The following is a 24422-nucleotide window of genomic DNA, read 5'->3' as shown; positions in this document are numbered from 1 at the left end:
TAAATTTGAAAAATTTTATTTTGTTTTTGGAATAGTACAGCGGTGGTTTTTTGAGCTGTATAGCTAAATGGTTAGCGCAGCGTGCCCAAAGCGTACTGATGCTGAAGGCTTAGCACCCTTCGAAATGGATCTATCTGCGCAGCTATGGCAGGTTGTCTGAAAAATTTTCTACTTACTATTCCAAAAAAACAAAATACAATTTTTCTAATTTAGAAAAATTAAAAAATAACAATAATTATCATTAGAAAAAAATTATTGTTCTGGCCTTAAGCTCGAATCGAACCTTGAATCATTTATCAATAGGCCGTTAAAAACAAAAACAATTGTAAATACAAAATAAATAAATAAATTTAAAATAGATCAAAACTTACTTTCTCGGCCCATTACAAACTTCATTGTAATCAATTACTCCATAAAAAAATGGAAAAAAGAACGCAAACACCATTATTTCAAAAAGGATTACCAACGTTATATAAATGCTTTAATAAAAATAGAATACTTTACGTAAGTGGAAAAGTTTATCAATTCACTGTAGTTAATATTAGAATTGTTGATTGTATCAATAACAAAAGTGAAAATTTGCACGTTTTTAAGCGCCAATGAATGATAATTTTGATACTGGCACTTAAAATTAATTTATTTTCCCTATAATACCATATTATTGATATAACAATTTGCTCACTTTAGCAATTTTTTACATAATAAAAAGCGATATCAACAATTCCAATTATGTAATATGATTTAGTTTTTATTTACCAAGTCAAAGGCTTGACCATTGCTCTGTTGCGATTCTTTTCTTTAAATGCACCGCACAAGAGGATTATTAGATATATGAATAAAACCTGGATATAAGTAAAAAATTCATATTTGTGGATTAATGTATTTGGCAATCAATATTTAAAAGGTAAAATAATAAATAGAATAAAATTCACTGTGTTTACAAACCCTTGATGAAATGAATATTCAGGTGCTCTCATACCGTTAATGTTTTCCCTTACTCTAACAAGTTCAACATGTATATTTTAAAGGGTTGTCTTTCATACATAACTGCCTTTAAATTCTGCTATGGTCGTAGTAGGTTTTACTATATGTTTCAAAAGAATAGAACTATATAGGCCGTTGCCTTAATTTTTTAGACAAAAAGATTAACGTAACTTTGTATTACCCAAAAGAATATAGACACAATTTCGCAGAAAACTAATAAATTGGTACGAAAAATACAGCTCAAAATTTATTACTTTTTTAATACACGTAAATACTGGCAAATAGAGCTGCCGAAAAAGTGAGGCTATATTGTTGATATCACTCAGAAATATGATAATATGGGAGGCGTTTGTGACTCGGATATGATGAAAGTTATGATTTATAAGCCAAGATTATTCAATAAAAAAAGTAACTTTGGAATAGATCATGATTCAGTTACTAGAGGTTTGTTCTCCAATGATGACAGAGCTTTGACACTCCCAAATTGACAAATCTGAACGGGTTGTTTTTACGAAGTAAGGAAAACGGGAAATAATTCAATCCCCTTCAGCGAAAATTGTAGTATAAAAGTATTTTTAGTAGTATAGTAGTAGTGATAATAAATTTGTAAATGCCAAACAGGTTTTGGGAAAAATAACTCATTTTCTACTAAATATTTCTATTTCTGGTTTGGTCATTCTTTCAGAATTTGTTTGAAGATTGCCGCACATTAGAATTTTATTCAAAAATACACTATCTCAAAATTTGTTCCGAAGACTACCTATATGAGCATAAGTTCAATGAATTTTGTCATAAGAGGGAGTTAATGAAAAACATTCTGAGATAAGGCGTTCTTCAATCTAATTCTAATATGTCGTGTTTGTAACAAATTCTGAAATGCGAAAATTTTTTGAAATAAAACAATTGTTTTTGTTTTATCGGCCTATTGATAAAGGATTCAAGGTTCGAAACAAGCTCAAGGCCAGAACAATTTTAAAAAATATTTTGAGATAGCACGATTTTGAAAAGGGGTGATACTCTACTCAGCAGCTGAAATGAACTGACAAAAAAATAAAAGAAATTGGCTTATTCAGGCCTGTTCTGAATTCCACTCGTTTTGAAAAGTAAAACGAGGCTGATTCCAAGTCGATTTCTTTTTGGTGTTCTCAATTCCAATTGAAACAAATCGATTCGAAGTCGATTTCGAATCGTTTTCATTTCGAGTCGATAATCAAGCGAAACAGCTGTTTTTATTTACATATGTTGGTTTTAGTTAAATTAAAATTGTGCAAAAATTTGAAAAAAAGATTTTTTATACTAAATAAACAAATAGTCCAGCAAAAAGTTGTTATAAATCTTCCAAATAAAATGAAAAATTTAATAAAACTTATTTGTGGGAAAAATAATGTAATTATCTGTGCTTAATAGCTGCTCAGAAGCAAAACTTTTCAAATCGACCAAGTCTGGTCGGAATCAAAATCCAGAACAGGCCTGATTGTCTTAGAACTTTATATTCCGGCCTTGACTATGAGAGAATAGTTAAGATTTGCTGCGTTCCTGCTACACAGGGAGTATACACCATTTTATTCTGAAATTTCAGAAAGATCTTTTCCGTTAAGTATTCATAGAAGTGTTCCGGATAAACCGTTAGTGCACGATTCCTTAGTGTACGTACTTTTCATAAAACCTATGTTCATCTACACTAACAGATCATAGCAAATTTAATAAATTCATCACAAAATCTAAAAAAAATGTTCTAAGGAATTATGCAGTTCAGTACTTATCGGGTATTTGTAAACTGATCTCTTCCTATTTGTACTACTAATATTTTTTCGAAAAATCGCAAGGAAAGGATGTCAATTCGATTTGGCCAAAATGTGTCAGTCTAGCAAACCTTTTGTGATTGAATCATGGGAACAAATATTCATTTTTTATTTAAAAAAAAATTCTTTCATATTCAATTTGAATAAAATTATGGCTTATAATCTGTCGTTCTGTTCCCATTTTAAATTGGCATGGACGCTTCTATCTTATCATCTCCGTAACGGTCTTCATTTTAACAATGTAAGTATTTCGAGCAAAACTGCCTCCGTGGTATGCCCTGGTTGGTCTGTCGAGCCTGACTTTCGTAAGAGTTGACGTCGGTATGCCCTAAATTTATGGATTTATTTAACGAGAAAATTATATAAGCTGCAGAACTTAATCGTTCCGGAACAATATTCTATAAGAGCGTGCAATCACTGGCGTTGCCTTAGCATATATTAATTATATTATAATTAATATCATCGCCCTGAACACCTGCGCTGCAAATTCTGCTTACTATAAACTGGAAAATAATGGATTTGATGGTGGATAAGGACAAAATGAAGTACCTGCTCTTATCAAGCAAAGAATCGACAGACTTGCATCTTGGCAGTATTAATACAAACAATAAGGCCAGCCCTGAAATCCAACAAAAAAGTTCCACTATGCATACCCAAAAAATAATATTCGAGCCTGCGAAATTTCATTTTTTTGACTTTTTTTCGCCTTTGATTTTTAAGGTTTGTTTCATGACCTACTAAAAAAATTTTCATTTGATTTTAAAATTTGCATGTATACTCTGTCCGACCCAAAAATGCGCGCTAAAAACATTGTCGATAAAAGGTTTTTTAAAAAAAAAAATTATTTTTAGTAGGTCATGAAAAAACCTTAAAAATGAAAGTCGAAAAAAAATCAAAAATGAAATTTCGCAGGCTCAAAAATTATTTTTTTGGGTATGCGTAGTGGGACTTTTTTTCCTGAGCCCATCCAAATCCTATCCAAAAATCGATGGCGCAATATCGGTTAACTTTCGTCCATACAAATCGACACACTCTAATGTACACACATATATTTAAATTTTAGTTTAATATTTTGCTTACCACAATTGCTATGTAGCACATAATTATAGCAAAATCGCAAATGTGTGCAGCGTTGCTTTCGTGTTTTTCATTTCGTGGTTTCAGTATTTGTTTGATTTCATCGCTTAACTTTTTAGCATTCCCGACTAGTGAATATTTTCATATAAATACATCAAAATATAAAGAAAACGGAAATTCGCGTTATTATGTGATTTAAATTAAGCATGGTACTAAAGTCCAATGGCAGTCAGACTTATATACATATAGCCGAAGAGAACCCAAATTTTGGTTTTATAAGACTATAAATAAAGCAGCGATACTTAAATATGCTCGGAACCAATCCCAGTGGTATGGAAACGCTTGTTTCTGGGCCGGTTATTTCTGCCCCAATGCCCCATGGTGTCTTCGAACCGTTTGTGTACGATTGCTATTAGGCCTGGAAGGACTGCGACCTTAGTTCAAATCTATTTTGCATGACCTTTCAGCATAATTTTGTATGTAGAAGCTTTTGATGCATCTGCGTACCTCTTCAGGCTTTTTACTTCATATCACATAGGGACTAAGAGTCACACACCTAGATGGGAATGTCTCTGCTATGCCGGAACGACTCTTTCGCAGAGAATGTGAACCGAGGTTTCATCCTCCAGTTCACAGAAACGACAGATTTGTGTGTCCGATAGATTTACCTTACTAAGGTAATATCGTACACCACAGTGTCCCGTATAGTACCCAGTGAGAATCCTTAGGTCCTCCCTGCTTAGATTTATGAGCTTGGATGATACTCTCGTTGCCGGAAGTATAAAAAGTTTGGCCTGATTTTGTCCTTGGCAGTCAATCCAGTGACGTCCGAATTTTTTTCCCCAGTTATTTATGGTTTCCCTGGTTTGTGCTTTTGTAAGTCCACAAAAGGGCCCTGGACCATAGAATGCTGCTATGGCACCCTGTTTTGCTAGGTAACCAGGATCCTATCCTAAAAACCTTTGTTTTTGGCTACCAGTCTATTAAGAATTTCAATGCAGTCATCCACTAGCGAAGACGAAACTGTGTAGGATTGCAAGGCACGCCTGGCTCTCCGACATAATTTAGATGCTCTTCGAGGATGAGCCGCTCCGCAGATTTCTATTGCATGGATATCTGCATGAAATATGGTGGGGTAGCATCCCATTGGTATCGATTTCTTGAAGTTCGGCCAATAGATGCCAGCTCCCGTTCTTCCGTCATCGAATTTCGATCCATCCGTGAACCAAATCTCTGCGACAGGGTCATTATAAGGATTCCCTGCTTTCCGTTGGGTCCTGTCCAAAATGGGCACTGCAAAGTTTAGTGAAATTCTGAGCTTAGGGGATTATTACGTCACGAGTTGTAATGTGGGATTTCCTACGAATTTTGTGTAATATACAAGCCCTTATCCCGATGGAAGCTCTCATTTTTAGAAGTGTTCCATGTAGCCTTATCTCTCAACTCAATTTTAAACTTTTTACATTCTTTAGAATCTTAGTAATGTCGTTCGTCGTATGAAACTGAATGAGTAGGGGTTGCTTCACCAGTTTATCTATGTTGCGGAATTGATGCGCGGTATTGACAGTGGCTGAATTGGCATTACTCCAGTCATGCAAAAACGTTCCAAGCATTATAGTGTAGTGACCCACTTCTGTACTATAACTAAAGTTACTCGAGGTGCCCAGGCAACCGCTCTATAAACTATGATGGGTATGACTAACATGGTGTATATTTATCGTAAGATCTTGGGGTTACATCCGCAGGCCTTGACTGCACAACAAAATTGCTGTTGGCAATAGCCTTGGATATTACGTTGTCTACACGTTTCCTTGATAGCAACGTGGAGCCGAAGGTGATTTGTAGATACTTGACTTCATTCACAGTTTCCAGCAATATTTTGTCCAATGTTATTGCTCTCACTGAGGCAACTTCTTTTCGAGAAATAATGATGGCTGCCTTGTAACGATTTATGTTCAGTCCTACTCCGACGGACCAATTATTTGTTAATCTTAGTACCCTCTTGATTGTATCGCAAAAAGAGCTTTCAAACTTGCCCCTTGAAAAAACTACGATATCGCCCGCATTACCCTGACATGAGACTCCATTTTTTGATAATAGTTGCAGGAGCTATTATACTAATAGACTAGACCTCAGAATGTGTTGTCTTATCTATACAAATAGGGCATACCAAATTACAACTGATACATACCTGGTATATCCAACAAGTTTTCAATACGTTTGTACATTTTCCTCTTATTTTTTTTGAATGACATTGGCTCCGCCCTAAAGTTAAGGTAATGGTACATAAGATCCATAATTGCTTTTGCTGAGTGCCATACAGCTGCCCACTGTTGGGAAATAAATGTACATTATATTTTTATTGGGTTTTATCAGAGCTCTAAAATATCGAAAACAAATTTGATTTCGATCGGTTATTCGTATAAAGCTTTGATTTTTTACTCATTATCTGATGTCCGGTTATCTGGCAACATTTCTACACCGCACAATACTAATAAGAAAACACATTTCTTCATACTTTCCTGTTCTAGCGTGTAAATGTGGTCAAAGTACCGGTTGGTTTTGTCCCTTTCAGCAAGAAGTGTACCTTTAGGAGATACACCCATATATGAAGTCACATTTCGGGAAAAATCTCGGTATCCTATAACAAAAATAAAACTTTACAATTAACTTATTCTGAAAAAAGTAGAATGTTCCCACTTTTTAGGTATAGTATATTTGATGCCACTTTAAAATAGTGTTATAATCGACAGCCTACATAGCTCCAGCGACCCTGATATTTGCATTCTTTGGGGCCATAATATAAAATCTGGCCATAATCTTCTTGTGGTAGCCAAGATACACGGACGCATCAAAGAAGGAGAGCACTGAAACAAAGGAACTGCTATCGAAATAGATAAGTGACGAATACCTACTTAATGTATTGTGACGATTGTCTTTAGGGGCAAATATTTCAAAGATGTATAGGTTATCTGGACAATCGAATATTGGAGCGGTTTTCATAAAAGATATTTACACTTCGTTGATTATTAAGATTCGTTTTCGACTATTCGAATAATCGCTGTGAATAATACAATACCTGATATCACGATGGTGTCGGAGAGCCACTGGCAGCGATCATCATTATATTACTTTCCTATTTGGGCCACAAGAAGCGCCTACGGTGGATATAATTCGAAGCACCCGTAGATGGAACATGGCAAAGCTAAATACTGAAGCCCCAATTTCCGCCATCCAAACATATGTAGGTTAGGTTAGATGATAGCTGCCCTGGTAGGTGAAGCTCACTTGGACAGCATGAAAGTCCATTGTGAAATCATGTCAAATAACGGTGACATAAGCTTAAGCTACTTAGGGAGAGGATAAAGTCGATATAGTTTCGAATCAGTTGAGACTGAAACACTTTCACCTATTCACCTATTTCTGGCAAAAGCTAGGCAGTCAAGCATAAAGTGAATCGCTGATTCCACTTCATCATCCTCCTTAAAACTGAAGTAGGATGGAATTTCCAATATATTGAGACATACCGCATGGATTTTCATGGGACAGTGTCCTGTCAAAACCACAATGATCATTGATAGATGAGCTTTAGTGAACCCATTCATTGCGGCAGACCACTAAATATCCACTTGCGGCCAGAAGGATCTTGCTGGCCTACAAATGGTGGTGTCCTCTCAACGCTTGCTAAGCTAACACAGGGCCCATCTATGCAGGAGCAGATCACAGGTGGACAACGGTTCAGTTGTACCGATGGGTACTAAGAGATCCGCTTGACCGTTACCAGTGATATCACTATGTCACGGGACCCAGATAATCTTAATCAAGAAATAGTTCGATGTAATCGTAAGCGCTGTCAGGCACTCCCAGACTACCCTCCATTGCACTATACTTTAACTCAAGGCCTTTGGTAGTCGCTTGGCTACCCGAGTAGATGTTTAATTATTTAACCGTAGTAGCACTGTATAGCGTTTCATCCAGCGCATCCTTAATCGCGGCAATTTCCGCCTGAAAAACGCTGCAGTGATCAGCCAACTTAAACTTGCGGCTTACATTTAGCTCTTAACAAAAGGCCCCCAACCAAATTTCCGTGCAACTTCCATCCATCCGTGAACATGTTAACTGGTCCTTACCGCAGATGAGTACCCTTCCCCATTCTACTCTCCGGGGAATAACTGGGGTGCGAGTGGCAGAGCAAGCAGTATCGGTACACAATAGTGCGTCCAGTCAGTGATGAAATCAAAAGATAGAAGAGGAAGGCTAGAGTGTTGGAATTCAGAAAGCCCATAGCCCACACTACGAAGCCTGACGCCGCAGCCACATTTTCCGCAGTATCTACTGGATGTACATATGTTAAGTATGACGTTCAATGCCAAAGTAGGTGTTGTTTTAAGAGTGCCGTTGATACCATCCAGCGCCGTCTGTAGTACTGACACAAATGTATTCATAAAATGGATTTCCGCAACTGTTGTGGTCGTACAGCGTTCCGTGCTAGGAGGAAGAAAACTGTATTTGTTTAGTATACTTGAGAGTCCTGTGGTGTTGTTGTTCCAACAGGACAACTCCCTTAAGCAGAGGGCTGACGTTGCCGCTGCTCGATAAGCAGCTAGATCCAATGAAAGAATGATCTAAAGAGTTTCGCTAGGCGTTGTTTCTGAAAACTGCTCATGTTGGTCATACTAAATCTGTGGACTTTAACGAAGGCGTCTAGGTTTCACGCCTTGCTCGAGACTGGCCACCATACGACTTTCCCATACAGCAGTATGGATCGGAAAATCATGCATTGAATACCTCCGCATGTGTAGGGGGTGAGCCCCTATTTTTTGCCAATGGCTCGTTTACGCGTATATGATACAATGTACGCTTTCTTTTGTCGCTTAATGCCGTTGTCCTACCAGTTAAATTTTCTGTCCAGAACTATGCTTACAAATTTGGCCTTATTTGCCAGACTTAGGCGCTCTCCATTTATTTCTGGTAGGTTTAACGTTGGTATTTTGTATCGTTTGGTATGTAAGACAAGCTCAACGTTAACAGAATTGACGCTGAGTCCACATCGGGGGGTTCATAGGGAAACCTCTCACAATGTTACCTGCATCTAGTCGCATTAAGTTTGAGGGAACTTCCCCCTGTAAGCAATCGCTAGGTTATCACCATATGCCACAATCTTCCCACTCCCCCAACTAGTATCTCTTAATAGTGAGTTTATCGTAAGGTTCCATAGTAGAGGGGAAAGGACACCACCCTGGGGTGTGCCCATTGCGATAAAGCGTCTTTTCGCAACCTTTCACAGATAAGAATTCGATAGCATATCGCTAAATTTTTAAAAGAAATCGATAATATTCCAAGTTCGATCAGATAAATTTTCGGTAATTTATCGGAAATCTTCGATAACAAATCGATAGCTTTTCAATAACAAATCGATAAACTTTTTAATAAAAAATTAATAACACGTCGACAACAAATTAACAATACACCGACAACAATTCGATAAATTTTTAATGACATGTTGATAAGATTTGCGATAATAGATCGACAATTGTCAATGGGAAGTTTATAACACTTCGACACAAATCGATAACTCGTATATACCCCATCCATAACTCGCCAATAATATTTTTATAACAAATCGATAACTCGTCTATACCTCCTCCCTAAATCACCAATAACATTTTTATAACAAATCGATAACTACTTGATACAAACTGGATAGCACGTCGATAACAAAGTTATAACACACTGACATTAATTCGATAACTTTTCAATAATAGATTGATAACATTTTCGATAAATAACTTGGAAATTTCTATAAAATATCGACAAAACACCGATAAATCGTCGATAAAACATTGATTACCTTTGTTATCGATGAAAAGCTTATAGTACTTCGATATAAGTGGATAACCTGTCTATACCTCGTCGATAGCACACCAAAAACAAGCCAATAACTCACCAATAAGACATGAATAACATGCCCATATCCCGTCGATGAAAACCGGTAGCTCATCGGTTAACAGTAACTCACCGAAAACTCTTCCATAAAAAACCGTTTCCTTTCCTTACGCCTACATATTCTACTCCCCCATGCAGCAAATCAATAACATTCACTACGCCTTCATTTATACTCTACTTCAGGGATCTGCAATTCCCCCATTAAGCATACCACTTACAAAGACGTCGTTTAGGATTGCGTTTACACTTTACACCTTACGCTTTCATTCAGGATTCCCCCATACCTCGCGCAAAGATGATTACACATCAATAAGAGAAATAATGTTGTAAGTGCTGGTGGCTTACAACGTTATTTCGATCATCCTCTGAGTTCCGAGCATTGGTTATGGCTCGAAAATTGATGGAATCTGAAAGATTTCATGATCGCTTATGTGCAAGACTGTTTTTAACGGTAATTTGAGAAAAAATAGCGCCAAATATTTAAATTATTTACAGTATACACTATCTCGAAAATATGCTCACCATCGTCAAAAAATGCTACATAGTTGCAGTCCTTTTCGATATGATCTTCTCTAAAACCAAGAAATTTTTCCGCATCCTCTCGGCTTGCTTTAATCACTTTCTTTGTTGACGGCAAATCATATTGTTGGTCAGCTAAAAAAAGTATAATTTTATTTAAGTTTACTGTAATACAATACACTGTCCCTGAACGATGGAAAGCTTGATAAAAAATTACACGGAAAACAGTAAAGCCAACTTATTTAAAGATTTCTCCCAATCAGACACAAATATATTTGAATGGGAGTTCTAGCCAATCCTTTTTTTATACCTTTATATGAAGTCGCTTTCATGTTTGTCTTCTCATTTCCATACGATTTTTTGATCCACGGAAAAGTCTTTTTCGGTAACTTCCCGTTGAGCTAGAAACTTGATACTTAGAGCATAGTTCAGATCTGGGAGACACTACAATGCAAGTGTTTAACACTACGGACTCAATCAGTCTATGTGAGGTCCTCATGGACCGGCCAGTTCAACAATGCAAGTGTAGAAAATCCGCTAGGTGGCGCACGGATCGAGATATACAGATAATTAATTTTAAAATGGAAATTTTGCGATCGACTTTTAACTAGCTTCTCGGTGATCCATAACTTGAAACTTAGCACATAGTTTACGAGTCGATGGCACTAAAATTCGTGGAAAACAAAATGCCGCCAGGTGGCATACGAATCGAGATAAACGGAAATCCCTGAAAATCCCTGAAAAAACGCAGGGAATCTTGCGATCGATTTTTAAGTAACTTCCCGGTGAGCTAGAGACCTGACACTTGGGCCGTGAGTCAAAACCCGGTGACGATGCAATATTTGATCAAAAAAATGTTGCTAGGTGGCGCATGGTTCGAGATATTAAGAAAATTAGTTTTGATTTGGGAATCCTTCAATCCATTTTTTACTAACTTCCCGGTTACCTAGAAACTTGTAATTTAGCACATAGTTTGCGAGTCGATGGCACTACAATTCGCGGAAAACAAAATGCCGGCAGGTGGCACACGAATCCAGATAAACGAAAATCCCTGAAAATCACTGAAAAAGCGCAGGGAATCTTGCGATCGATTTTTAAGTAACTTCCCGGTGAGCTAGAGACCTTAAACTTGGGCCGTGAGTCAGAACCCGGTGACAATGCAATATTTGATCAAAAAAATTTCGCTAGGTAGCGCATGGATCGAGATATTAAGAAAATTAATTTTGATTTGGGAATCCTTCAATCCATTTTTAACTAACTTCCCGGTGACCTAGAGACTTGAAACTTGGCACACAGTTCGAGGCTTGGTGACAATACAATTTATAGAAAACAAAGTTCCACTAGGTGGCGTGCTAATTGAGATAACTACAAATCCCTGAAAAACGAAGGGAATCTTGCGATCGATTTTTGAGTAACTTGTCGGTGAGCTAGAGACTTGGAACTTGGGCCGTGGGTCAGAACCCGGTGAATATGCAACATTTGATCAAAAAAAAAAAAATCGCTAGGTGGCAAACGCGGATCGAGATGGTAAGAAAACAAATTTTAATTTGGGAATCTTTCAATCTATATTTAACTAACTTCACGGTTACCTAGAGACTTGAAACTTGGCACTTAGTTAAAGGCCTGGTGACAATACAACCTATAGAAAACAAAGTTACGCTAGGAGACGCGCTAGTCAAGATAACTGCAAATCCTTTAAAAATCGGGGGAGTCTTGCTGTCGATTTTTAAGTAACTTCCCGGTGAGCTAGAGACCTGAAACTTGGGCCGTGAGTAAGAACCCGGCGGCAATGCAATATTTGATCAAAAAAATTCGCTAGGTTGCGCATGGATCGAGATATTAAGAGAATTAATTTTGATTTGGTAATTTTTCAATCCATTTTTAACTAGCTTCCCGGTTGCCTAGAGACCTGAAACTTTGCACCTGGGTAGAGGCCTAGTGAAAATACAACTTATAGAAAACAAATTTCCGCTAGGTGGCGCTGTCAAGATAACTGCAAATCCTTGAAAAACGAGGGGAATCTTGCAATCGAATTTAAGTAACTTCCCGGTGATCTAGAGACTTGAAACTTGGGCCGTGAGTCAGAACCCAAAATTCCAAATTCCTTTTTGTAGGCAGCACTAAAAAAGTGAAAATAAAAAGATGATAAAAAAATTTTAAGGACTACCTTTATATAAATGGACCAAAAAATAGAAGGCAATTTTTCCTTTATTACACACATAATCTTTTTGAATTTCGACTAAAAAATTTTAACAATAGCTCTTATAAAAGAATTTTGGGATTTCAAATTATAAAGGTAGAGTGCGTGCTTAAATTTCAAATAATCAATTAGTTAATCCTAAGTACATGGTTTGCCTTAAATTGAAAGATTGCGCTCCACCTTTATAGTTTTAAGTCCCAAAATCCTTTTACAAGAGCTATTGTTAAAATTCAACAAGATTATGTGTGTATTAAAGGAAAAATTGCCTTCTATATTTTGGTCCTTTTATATAAAGGTAGTCCTTAAAATTTTTTTATCATTTTTTATACTCAGTTGAGCAGAGCTCACAGAGTATATTAAGTTTGATTGGATAACGGTTGGTTGTACATATATAAAGGAATCGAGATAGATATAGACTTCCATATATCAAAATAATCAGGATCGAAAAAAAATTTGATTGAGCCATGTCCGTCCGTCCGTCCGTCCGTCCGTCCGTCCGTTAACACGATAACTTGAGTAAATTTTGAGCTATCTTGATGAAATTTGGTATGTAGATTCCTGGGCACTCATCTCAGATCGCTATTTAAAATGAACGATATCGGACTATAACCACGCCCACTTTTTCGATATCGAAAATTTCGAAAAACCGAAAAAATGCGATAATTCATTGCCAAAGGCAATTAAAGCGATGAAACTTGGCAGATGGGTTGACGTTATGACGCAGAATAGAAAACTAGTAAGATTTTGGACAATGGGCGTGGCACCGCCCACTTTTACAAGAAGGTAATTTAAAAGTTTAGCAAGCTGTAATTTGGAAGTCGTTGAAGATATCATGATGAAATTTGGCAGGAACGCTGCTACTATTACTATATATGTGCTATATAAAAATTAGCAAAATTGGATGAAGAACACGCCCACTTTTTAAAAAAAAAAATTTTTAAATTCAAATTTTAACAAAAAATTTAATATCTTTACTGTATATAAGTAAATTAAGTCAAAATTCAACTCCTGTAATGATATGATGCAACAAAATACAAAAATAAAAGAAAATTTCAAAATGGGCATGGCTCCGCCCATTTTCATTTAGTTTGTCTAGAATACTTTTAATGCCATAAGTCGAACAAAAATTTACCAATCCTTCTCAAATTTGGTAGGTACATGGATTCTATGACGGTAACTGTTCTCTGTGAAAATGGCCGAAATCGGTGGAAGCCACGCCCAGTTTTTATACACAGTCCACCATCTGTCCTTCCGCTCGGCTGTTAACACAATAACTTCAGCAAAAACCGATATATCTTTACTAAACTTAGCCCACCTACTTATCTGAACTCACTTTATCTCGGTATAAAAAATAGCCGAAATCCGACCATAACCACGCCCACTTTATCGATATCGAAAATTACGAAAAATGAAAAAAATGCCATAATTCTATACCAAATACGAAAAAAGGGATTAAACATGGTAACTGGATTGGTTTATTGACGCAAAATATAACTTTGGAAAAAATTTTGTAAAATGGGTGTGACACCTACCATATTAAGTAGAAGAAAATGAAAAAGTTCTACAAGGCAAAATCAACAGCCCTTGGAATCTTGGCAGGAATACTGTTAGTGGTATTGCATATATAAATAAATTAGCAGTACCCGACAGATGATTTTCTGGATCACCTGGTCCACATTTTGGTCGATATCGCGAGAACACCTTCACATATACATCTAAGGGCCACTCGCTTTTAAAACCCTTATTAATACCTTTAATTTGATATCCATATCGTACAAACACATTCTAGAGTCACCCCTGGCCCACCCTAATGGCGATATCTCGAAAAAGCGTCCACCTATAGACCTAATGCCCACTCCCTCTTAAAATGCTCAGTAACACCTTTCGTTTGATACCCATATCGTACAAACATTCTAGAGTCACCCCTGGCCCACCCTATTGGCGATGTCTCGAAAAGGCCACCTATAGACCTAATGCCCACTCCCTCTTAAAATGCTCAGTAACACATTTCGTTTGATACCCATATCGTACAAACATTCTAGAGTCCCCCTGGCCCACCCTAATGGCGATATCTCGAAAAGGCGTCCACCTATAGACCTAATGCCCACTCCCTCTTAAAATGCTCAGTCACACCTTTCGTTTGATACCCATATCGTACAAACATTCTAGAGTCACCCTTGGTCCACCTTTATGGCGATATCTCGAAAAGGCGTCCACCTATAGACCTAATGCCCACTCCCTCTTAAAATGCTCAGTAACACCTTTCGTTTGATACCCATATCGTACAAACATTCTAGAGTCACCCTTGGTCCACCTTTATGGCGATATCTCGAAAAGGCGTCCACATATAGAACTAAGGATTACTCCCTTTTAAAATACTCATTACCACCTTTCATTTGATACCCATATCGTACAAACACATTCTACAGTCACCCCTGGCCACCCTAATGGCGATATCTCGAAAAGGCGTCCACCTATAGACCTAATGCCCACTCCCTCTTAAAATGCTCAGTAACACCTTTCGTTTGATACCCATATCGCACAAACATTATAGAGTCACCCCTGGCCCACACTAATGGCGATATCTCGAAAAGACGTCCACCTATAGACCTAATGCCCACTTCCTCTTAAAATGCTCAGTAACACCTTTCGTTTGATACCCATATCGTACAAACACATTCTAGAGTCACCCCTGGCCCACCCTAATGACGATATCTCGAAAAGGCGTCCACTTATAGACCTAATGCCCACTCCCTCTTAAAATGCTCAGTAACACCTTTCGTTTGATACCCATATCGTACAAACATTCTAGAGTCACCCTTGGTCCACCTTTATTTCGATATATCGAAAAGGCGTCCACCTATAGAACTAAGGATTACTCCCTTTTAAGATACTCATTACCATCTTTCATTTGATACCCATATCATACAAACACATTCTAGAGTCACCCCTGGCCCACCCTAATGGCGACATTTCGAAAAGGCGTCCACCTATAGACCTATTGCCCACTCCCTCTTAAAATGCTCAGTAACACTTTTCGTTTTATACCCATATCGTACAAACATTCTAGAGTCACCCCTGGCCCACCCTAATGGCAATATCTCGAAAAGGCGTCCACCTATAGACCTAATGCCCACTCCCTCTTAAAATGCTCAGTAACACCTTTCATTTGATTCCCATATCGTACAAACACATTCTAGAGACACCCCTGGTCCACCTTTATGGCGATATCTCGAAACGGCGGCCACCTATGGACTAAGGATCACTCCTTTTCAAAATACTCATTAAGAGCTTTCCTTTGATACCCATATCGAAAAATCTCAACCAGACACATTGGGTCGTAACATTTGGTAATAGCTTAAAAAAATATTAAATCGTTATTAAAGACTCTTTAAAGCTCTTGCAGATATCTAAAGGAATTTATAAAAATCGTTTTCCTGATTAGAGCACAAACTTAACAGATCCTGAGCCAAAATCCAAAAAGCGCTCAATATCAACAAAAGTAATAGCGCAGCAACGTCAACATTTGTACCTACTACAGTACCAACTTGCAACATAAGACGACCGGAAAAATAAACTGGGACGAAGCATTGTCAACCAATCACGGTAGTTAAAGCTTTGATCCTTTACATCACACAAAAGCGGATTGATACAATTTAGGGTGGTCCATATGGTGCTTTACTTGTATCACTTGGTAATTACACATTCCAGTTATTAATATAATAATAAATAATCAACAAGGCGAATGTGAAGTGCTGTGTTATATTTTGGTATTTTCCTCTTGTAAGTGTTAAAAATCGTTAAAAATGCGAGGTAGAGACTCAATAAGCGAATTTGTGTTCTAGTAATCACAAATAAAGTGAACAAAACTCCATAATTAACTATTTTATATTGAAAATAAATTTTTTCACATTTATACAAACTATAAACATAGATCATATACACCGATAAATAAACGGCAATAATGGGTGTGTGTGCAAAATGCAATTCTACAATAAGAGGGGAAAGTGGAATAGCATGTGAAGGAGTGTGTGGGAAAGTGTACCATGAAAGCCTACAATGCTCAGGAGTAGATAAATATAGCGCAAAAATTATTGGCGAAAAAAACAACATGATACGATTTATGTGTGACGAATGTATAACATACATACAAAACGTCGACCTGGTGCTACAAGATATGCAGATGAGTGTAAAAAAAATAACTCTATATTAAATGAATACAAGAGCGAATTCGAAGAAACTATGAAAAAAAGTCAAAATGAGATAAAGTCATTATTGGAAGCAGTTGAAACGCGGTATACACAGCGTGTTGCAATGATGGAAAAATCTCAGAAATTATTTGAAAAAAAAATTGGAGAAGTAAAAAACTTATATGAAATGGTTGAAGAAGTAAAAAACAAAACTGAAACAATCGGCAAAGACAACGAAAAGGTGCATAGTGAAATTAAAAAGCTGAACAACAACACTAATGAAATACAAATGTCATATGCAGAAACTATTAAAAACAATATAAAGAAAAAGGCATTGCCAGAGTTAAAAAACCATGTTGCAATAATTGTGAAACCCAAAGTGAAGCAAGCGGTTGAAAAAACCAAAATAGACCTGAACAGCAAAGTTGATCCCAAAGATTTGAATATTTCGAAAATTGTATCAAAAAATAATGGTGTAATGGTGATTCATAGTCAAAATAATGATGAACGCAAAAAAATCAAAGATGCCATTGAAAAAAACATTGGCAAGGAATATGAAATAAAAGTGCCAAATTCAATTCGCCCAAGCTTTTTAATTACAGGAATGAATTTTAAATACGAAAACAGCGATTTAATAGAATCAATAAAGAAGCAAAATATTAACCTGATCCAAGGCTCATTAAAAGTATTGAAGCAGTTTGAAAGAAATCGAGGCAACATAAAGGTGTATAATGCAATCATCGAAATAGATAAAGAGGATTTTACAAAGGTTCTTTCCGCAGAGCGAATAAATATCGGGTGGGATAGATGTAAAGTCTTCGATGCTATTAGTGTACTAACGTGCTACAAATGCAAAGGATTTAATCATAAATCAGCCGACTGTAAAAACGAAGAAGCTTGCCACAAATGCCACGGAAAACACAACGATAAAACATGTGAAGAAAATCCAATTAACAAGTGTCTAAATTGCATAAAAGCGAACACAAACTTAAACCTAGCTTTAGACATAAATCATGATACATTTGACAGGAACTGTCACTGCTACAATAATAAACTAGAGATAAAAAAAACAAAAATTAGGATATTAGCAACTAAATGAAGATGCAGAAAGCTCACAAAAAATATATAATGACAAATTCAAGAAACCCAAAAATAAACTAAAATGTATATATCTTAACACAAATAGTATCACAGCTAACAAAAATGAAGTTGAAATAATGATCGAGGAAGAAAATCCAGATATTGTACTTTGTGCAGAAACACATACTACGGAGGATGTATATGACTCGGAACTGGAGATTGCTGGGTTCAATCATATTAGATGCGACTCGCATAGTCGTCACACCGGTGGTGTCTTAACCTATATTCATAAGAAAATTGATTTCAAAGTTATATTCAATAGGAGCATAGGTAATAATATATGGTGTATTGTGTTTGAAACAATACGATGTATAACTAAGTGGAGGGTTTGTGCGTTATATCACTCACCAAACACCAGTGATGCCGAATTCATAAGACATATTAATGAGATGATGGAAGATTGCTTTTCTGAAAGCGGCAACAATATCGTTATTGGCGACTTTAATATAAATGTCAATACACACACAACATACTCGAGACAGCTAATTAGGACATTCGAATCACTAGCAATGTATCAATTAATTAATTTTAATACAAGAATAACAGAAACAACGCAAACGAGAATAGATCTACTCTTTAGTAACAAAGCTGAAGTTGAAGTATCGAATTTGGATTCGCATAAAATATCGGATCATGAAACTATTTCATTCAAACTACCAATTCAAAAGAAGTACCAAATGAGAATCTTTGAAAACCGCGTGTGTTGGAATAACTATGCAAAAGACCACTTAGTAAATCTCCTTAGAACTTACAACTTAGCTGAACTAAACAACTGCGAAGTGAGCCTAAAGGTCCAAAGAATAAACAACATCCTTAATGACGTAATGGCCACTTTAACATATAAAAAGCGAGTTCAAGTTAAATTGATTAATAAATGGTACGACCATGAACTAACAGAGTTGAATAAGCTGAAGTATGAACAATTTAAAATAGCAGAGAGAACCAATATTTGGGATAACTATATTACAAAAAAGCAGTTAAAATAAAAAAGAAAACATTTATGGAAAACAAAATCTCAAGAAATACTAATAACCAAAAGTTAATGTGGAAATGTCTAAAAGACGCCATAAATTTGAGTAGTGAGGTAGCACAAATTCAAAAAATTTCTATAAATGGTGCTCTTATTGAAGATGACTATGAAATAGCGACTGAATTAAACCGTTACTTTAATGAGAGCATAATCGGAATCAGAGATAGCATTGAAATCTTCGAAGCAGGTGGAAATCAAATGGAGATAAGCAGAAGCGTGTTTAAATTGAAGGAAATAGATGTTGAAGAAATTATGAGAGTTACAACGAAATTAAAAAACAAGTACGGAGGAAAAAAATTAGTAACGGAAGGTGTATTAAAAGACAGCATGGAGTACTTAGGATATACCTACACATGTGTAATTAATGAAAGTTTCCAATTTGGTGTATTTCCAGACTGCTGGAAGACCTCAGTAATTGTACCTGTGGAAAAAGTAAAGGGAACAATTAAACCAGAGGAGATACGACCCATAAATACCTTACCTAGCGATGAGAAAATAATAGAAACTGTAGTTAAGAACCAATTGCTGGATTACTTAAATAAAAACGAAATTATTATAAAGGAGCAGTCGGGGTTTACATCAAAACACTCGTGTGAAACTGCACTTAACCTGGTAATTGCAGAATGGAAAGAAAGTAGAACGAAGAAACAATTTACAATTTCAGTTTTCCTCGACCTAAAAAGAGCTTTCGAAACAGTAGACAGAGATATTCTTATAAGAAAACTGTATAAAATTGGCATAAGAAACATAGCGCTTAACTGGTTCAAAAGTTACCTTAGTGGAAGAAAACAGAAAACTGTAATAAGAAATAAGATTTCCCCCGAAGTGGACATTGAAATAGGATTGCCACAGGGATCGGTGCTTGCAGCAATTCTTTTTATAATTTACATAAATGATATCAAAAACTGTATCAAATACTGCAAAATAAGATTATTCGCTGATGATGCACTTTTGAATATAAGCGGTAACACAATTGATGAGGCAGCCTCAAAAATACAATCGGACCTACAGGCAATATATAAGTGGTTGTGCCAAAATATGCTTAAAATAAACATAGAAAAGACAAAATGGATGATAATGGGGTCTAGAGTGACTCAAGATGATGTATCGCTAAAAATAGCAAATACCCCTATAGAAAGAGTAACCCGAATAAAATACCTGGGAATAATTATAGATGACAAATTAAAATTTGATGAACATCTTAAATACATCGAAGGGAAAATTTCCAAAAAAATAGGGTTCATGTTTCGTTCATGCAGGCATATTAGTATGCAATACAAAATAATGGTCTATAGATCCATTATCGAGCCGCATTTTATTTACTGTCCTACAATCCTATTCGCATTAGCTGATTCGCAAAAATCCAGGCTACAAATTAAACAAAACAAAGTTATGCGTTTCATATTAAGAAAACGGTATGATACCCCAATTAAGGATTTACTAGACAGCTTAAACTGGCTTAGTGTAAAACAGAACATCACTTACTACACATTGAAGTTTATACACAACATAAAGTTGGGAAACTTGCCGAATTACCTAAGTGAACGTGTCAGACTAAACAGAGAGGTCCATAGCTATCAAACAAGACACAATAACAACTTTTACTTGCCGGTAGTGAGATCTGAATTCGATAAAAAAAGTATATACTACGAAGGAATTAGAGAATATAATGATCTGCCAATTGATATTAAAAACTGTAATAATACCAAAAAATTCAGAAAGTTATTATACAGCTACTGTAAAGCGCTACCTGTAAAGTAGTTAAATTTATTTAGTAAATATTTTATAGATTATTATATAGTTGAAGTCAAAGAAATTCAATGAATTGAAACAAATATGTAAACATTAAAAATACTTTGTACCTTATTAAATTATATAGATCTTCAAGATCGTAAATAAATAAATAAATTAAATATCGTACAAACATATTCTAGAGTCACCCCTGGTCCACCTTTATGGCGATTTCTCGAAAAGGCGTTCACCTATAGAACTAAAGCCCATTCCCTTTTAAAATACTCATTACCACCTTTCATTTGATACCCATATCGTACAAACACATTCTAGAGTCACCCCTGGTCCACCTTAATGGCGATATCTCGAAAGGGCGTCCACCGATAGACCTAAGGCCCACTCCCTCGTAAAATGCTCAGCAACACCTTTCATTTGATACCCATATCGTACAAACAAATTCTAGAGTCAGCCCTGGTCCACCTTTATGGCGATATTCCTAAATGGCGTCCATCCATAGAACTATGGCCTACTCTCTCTTAAAATACTCTTTAATACCTTCCATTTGATACACATGTCATACAACCACATTCCAAGGTTACCCTAGGTTCATTTTCCTACATGGTGATTTTCCTTATTTTGTCTACATAGCTCTCAACTGAGTATGTAATGTTCGGTTACACCCGAACTTAGCCTTCCTTACTTGTTATTTTTAATTTAAATAAGCATAAACAAAATTTATTTAAAGCTAATAAAAAGAGCCCTTAGTGTCTTTCTGAACATGACTGCGTCTTAACGTAATGGCTCATAAAGTAAACCCTCGATTAAAGTACATTTAGGCTCAAACAAATGGATCGGCTGCATGCTAAGCTGCAGAAAGATTAATTTGCAATGGATCCAATATGAGGCCACGAAATCAGTATGTCACTACAGTTATCAACCAACTACTTTAGCAACGCGACGGGTGCCCGTCAAACTCATGACGGACGTAGTTGATGTTGCTTTGACCGTAAGCATACAATGCCTGTTCTCTGAAAGTTAAAGCGCTTCGGAGTGCAAATGGCTAGGTGTCTGACGCCGTACTAATCGGCAACATGGGAAATACGGATTTGGTGTTTTTTTTTTTTACTATGAAACAAAAGGTCCCAAATTGGACTAGGTCTAAGCTGGGAGAACCTTAATATATAAAATATATCGCGAACATAACAGGCACTTAATTATTGTCAAAACTTCATATGGAGCCCAAGCCGAAGAAAGTATCTAAGGTAATGTAAGCGTGCAAAGTAATGCTGCGCTGTACGGGGGCTTATACTTAGCTTTCCCTCTCTCATTGGATATTTACATATATTGTTATGTTAAGCCACATGAGCTTTCTTTGACTGCACTCGACTCTCCGGCAAAATATGGGAAATATCAGCCACTCTCATTAATGAATGCAGAGAAGACCTGCGAACTCTTACTGCGTACCATAGGAGACACTGTAGCCTACGATATCACCTAAGTTAAGTGTAGACGATATACAAATCTGTCGCTGTTATGAGCTGAAGGATGAAATGCCGGTTCATATTCGCTGCGTATACGTCGCTCTGGCAAGGCAAAAACTCTCCATCTAATTGTCGTTACTCTTAATTCTTTTTTTCATATGGATTAAAAAGCCCGAATAGAGCAAAAGGCTGAAAAGCCATGCATAATAGATCCAAATAAATGTCAGAGTGTATCGAGGTTTATAATAATAATAATAAATATGTTTGATGGGCAGCCACTAGGAAAAGGCTAGTTTATGCGATAGGCTTACGTCAAATAACATTGCCCGGCCCAAGGGCTAAGCGTCGATTAGCAATTTTAGTAGTAAATACAAAGCAACTTACCACATGATGTATTAAATTCTTTTAAAGCGTTCTCTTTCATGACGTTAGCGTCTGTGATTAGAACCTTGTCAATTCTTTGAGAAATCTGCTTGACTCGACGATCCAATATACTTTCACTTGAATCATTGCTACCGCTTTGTCTCTTGAAATCCGCACTACTTTTAAATGTCATGTAGATTGGAAACCTATGAAAATATTAATATATATATTTCTTCTGTACATGAGTCTGTGACTGAACTCCTTAACGACTGGACCGTTTCTTTTCTTTCCGGGAAGTGGACCAGGGCCTGAACTCTTTCAAAATTTAATTTACAGTGCGGTTTGCTTGAAATTCATTACAGGGGTACCTCTTTTATTAGGTTAATATTTGAGATATTTTTCATTCCTAGAAGTGGACCAGTGGCCGACCTATTCTAAAAAACCGTATTTATGGTACGATTCGCTTGGAATTTGGTTGAGGGGTACTTCCTCGACTATCTTGTTGTTTGAGAAATTTTTCATTTCAGGAAGTGCACCAGGAACCGACTTCTTCCAAAAAAATCTAACTTATGGTGCAATTTGCTTGAAATTCCATACAGGGGTACCTCTCTCACGAAGTTAATATTTGAGAAACTTTCCTTTCGAAATTGAAAAAGGTAGTTTCATATTGAAATCGATTAGTCGGGTGAAGCAAGTATTCAATATTTGGTATGGAGATTCCATATATGAGGAAATTGCGGTGAGAGAGGTATAGGGTGGAGGAGTGGTACTAGTAGTGGGAGCGGGAATGGCAATGGTAGTGTTAGTGGGAGAAAGAGATGGTACGAAAGTAGGCATAGAAGTGGGAGTGGGATTGGTAGTGGTAGTGAGATTAGGAGTGGAAGTGGGAGGGAGGGCAAAAATAGAAGAAAAATGGAAGATAGAGTAGAAGAAAAATTGAAGATAGAGAAGATGAGAAATGGATAGAAAGTGAAGAGGGAAGGCGAGGCTAACTTTTCAAATGTAGGCAAAACTTTTAGGGCAATAAAACCGAAACACTACGTTAAAGAAAGTTCAGTTTCTAACAAAATTATATTTTTTTTGATTACTTACAACATAAGTATTAACAGTACCAGCAGAATTATTAATATAATTTTTGCTATCGTTTTAAGGAAATCACATTTCTTTCGCTCCATTTTACGTTTTTTGTATAACCACCACAAAACAAGTACCCTGAAAGTTATAAAACTCAATTAACATCTCAGCTTAAAGAGGCACATTATGTGCAATGCAGCGCGGCTGAATGACTGACTTGTGTTGATTTTTATAGGCTTTTATTTAGTTTCACTTGGCTGTTGTCTGTAATCAGATCTTGCAAGTTAAATTTGATGCACTTCCCGGTGTCCGATTGAGCTGAAATTTTGCACGCATATATGACTCCGATGATAATGCAATACTACCTTGCGATAATTCGATATTTTAATCGATAACAGAGTTATCCTAAGTGTCAGACAAACTCAGCCTAGCTACAGCGGTACCTATCCGTGGAGTCTGAGACTTAGGCGATTGTTGCTTGTAAACATAGATATTTATATTGCATATTAACGAACTGCGAGAACCACGGATACGAACCGCTGTAACAATTCCATGCCATTACTACGCGGGTATGGGATTCACAATGCCAATTTATATGAGAAAATTTTCTTACTGCAGGTAAAAATATGATCCGATCCATCATTCATAATTCCAAGGCCTGTACACTATTCCGCAAACTTTCCCCGACACAACTCATGGGGAAGCTCCCAGCGGAACCCACTACCTTTTCTCGGGCATTTACCAATACCCGGCTGGATTTTGCCGGACCGTTTGAGATCAAGTCATACAGCGGACGAGGTTGCCTCCACCAGACCAAACCACGAGACCAATTACTAAATTGGTCCTCCTACCACCACCCGTTTACAACTACCCCCTCACAGCCTT

At 36.6% G+C, this 24422-nt stretch overlaps 1 protein-coding gene across 4 annotated transcripts in view; it reads right to left on the bottom strand.

Annotated features, from left to right (window-relative positions):
* Positions 1-24422, bottom strand: part of LOC137242577 (uncharacterized) — a 64806-nt gene that overhangs the window by 10775 nt on the left and 29609 nt on the right. For 3 of the 4 annotated variants that reach the window (XM_067769854.1, XM_067769857.1, XM_067769855.1), the window contains 8 exons: positions 23556-23675; positions 22485-22669; positions 10332-10463; positions 6391-6504; positions 6055-6198; positions 3867-3991; positions 757-842; positions 372-479 (listed from right to left, as the gene is read on the bottom strand). In XM_067769854.1, coding sequence (XP_067625955.1) covers positions 372-479; positions 757-842; positions 3867-3991; positions 6055-6198; positions 6391-6504; positions 10332-10463; positions 22485-22669; positions 23556-23675 — 1014 coding nt within the window. The remainder of the gene's footprint in view (positions 1-371; positions 480-756; positions 843-3866; positions 3992-6054; positions 6199-6390; positions 6505-10331; positions 10464-22484; positions 22670-23555; positions 23676-24422) is intronic. The other variant, XM_067769856.1, reaches the window with a different exon arrangement.

This window comes from Eurosta solidaginis, chromosome 2, assembly GCF_040869045.1.
Source record: "Eurosta solidaginis isolate ZX-2024a chromosome 2, ASM4086904v1, whole genome shotgun sequence".
Taxonomy (NCBI): Eukaryota; Metazoa; Arthropoda; class Insecta; order Diptera; family Tephritidae; genus Eurosta; species Eurosta solidaginis.
This window is presented reverse-complemented; position numbering and strand designations above follow the sequence as displayed.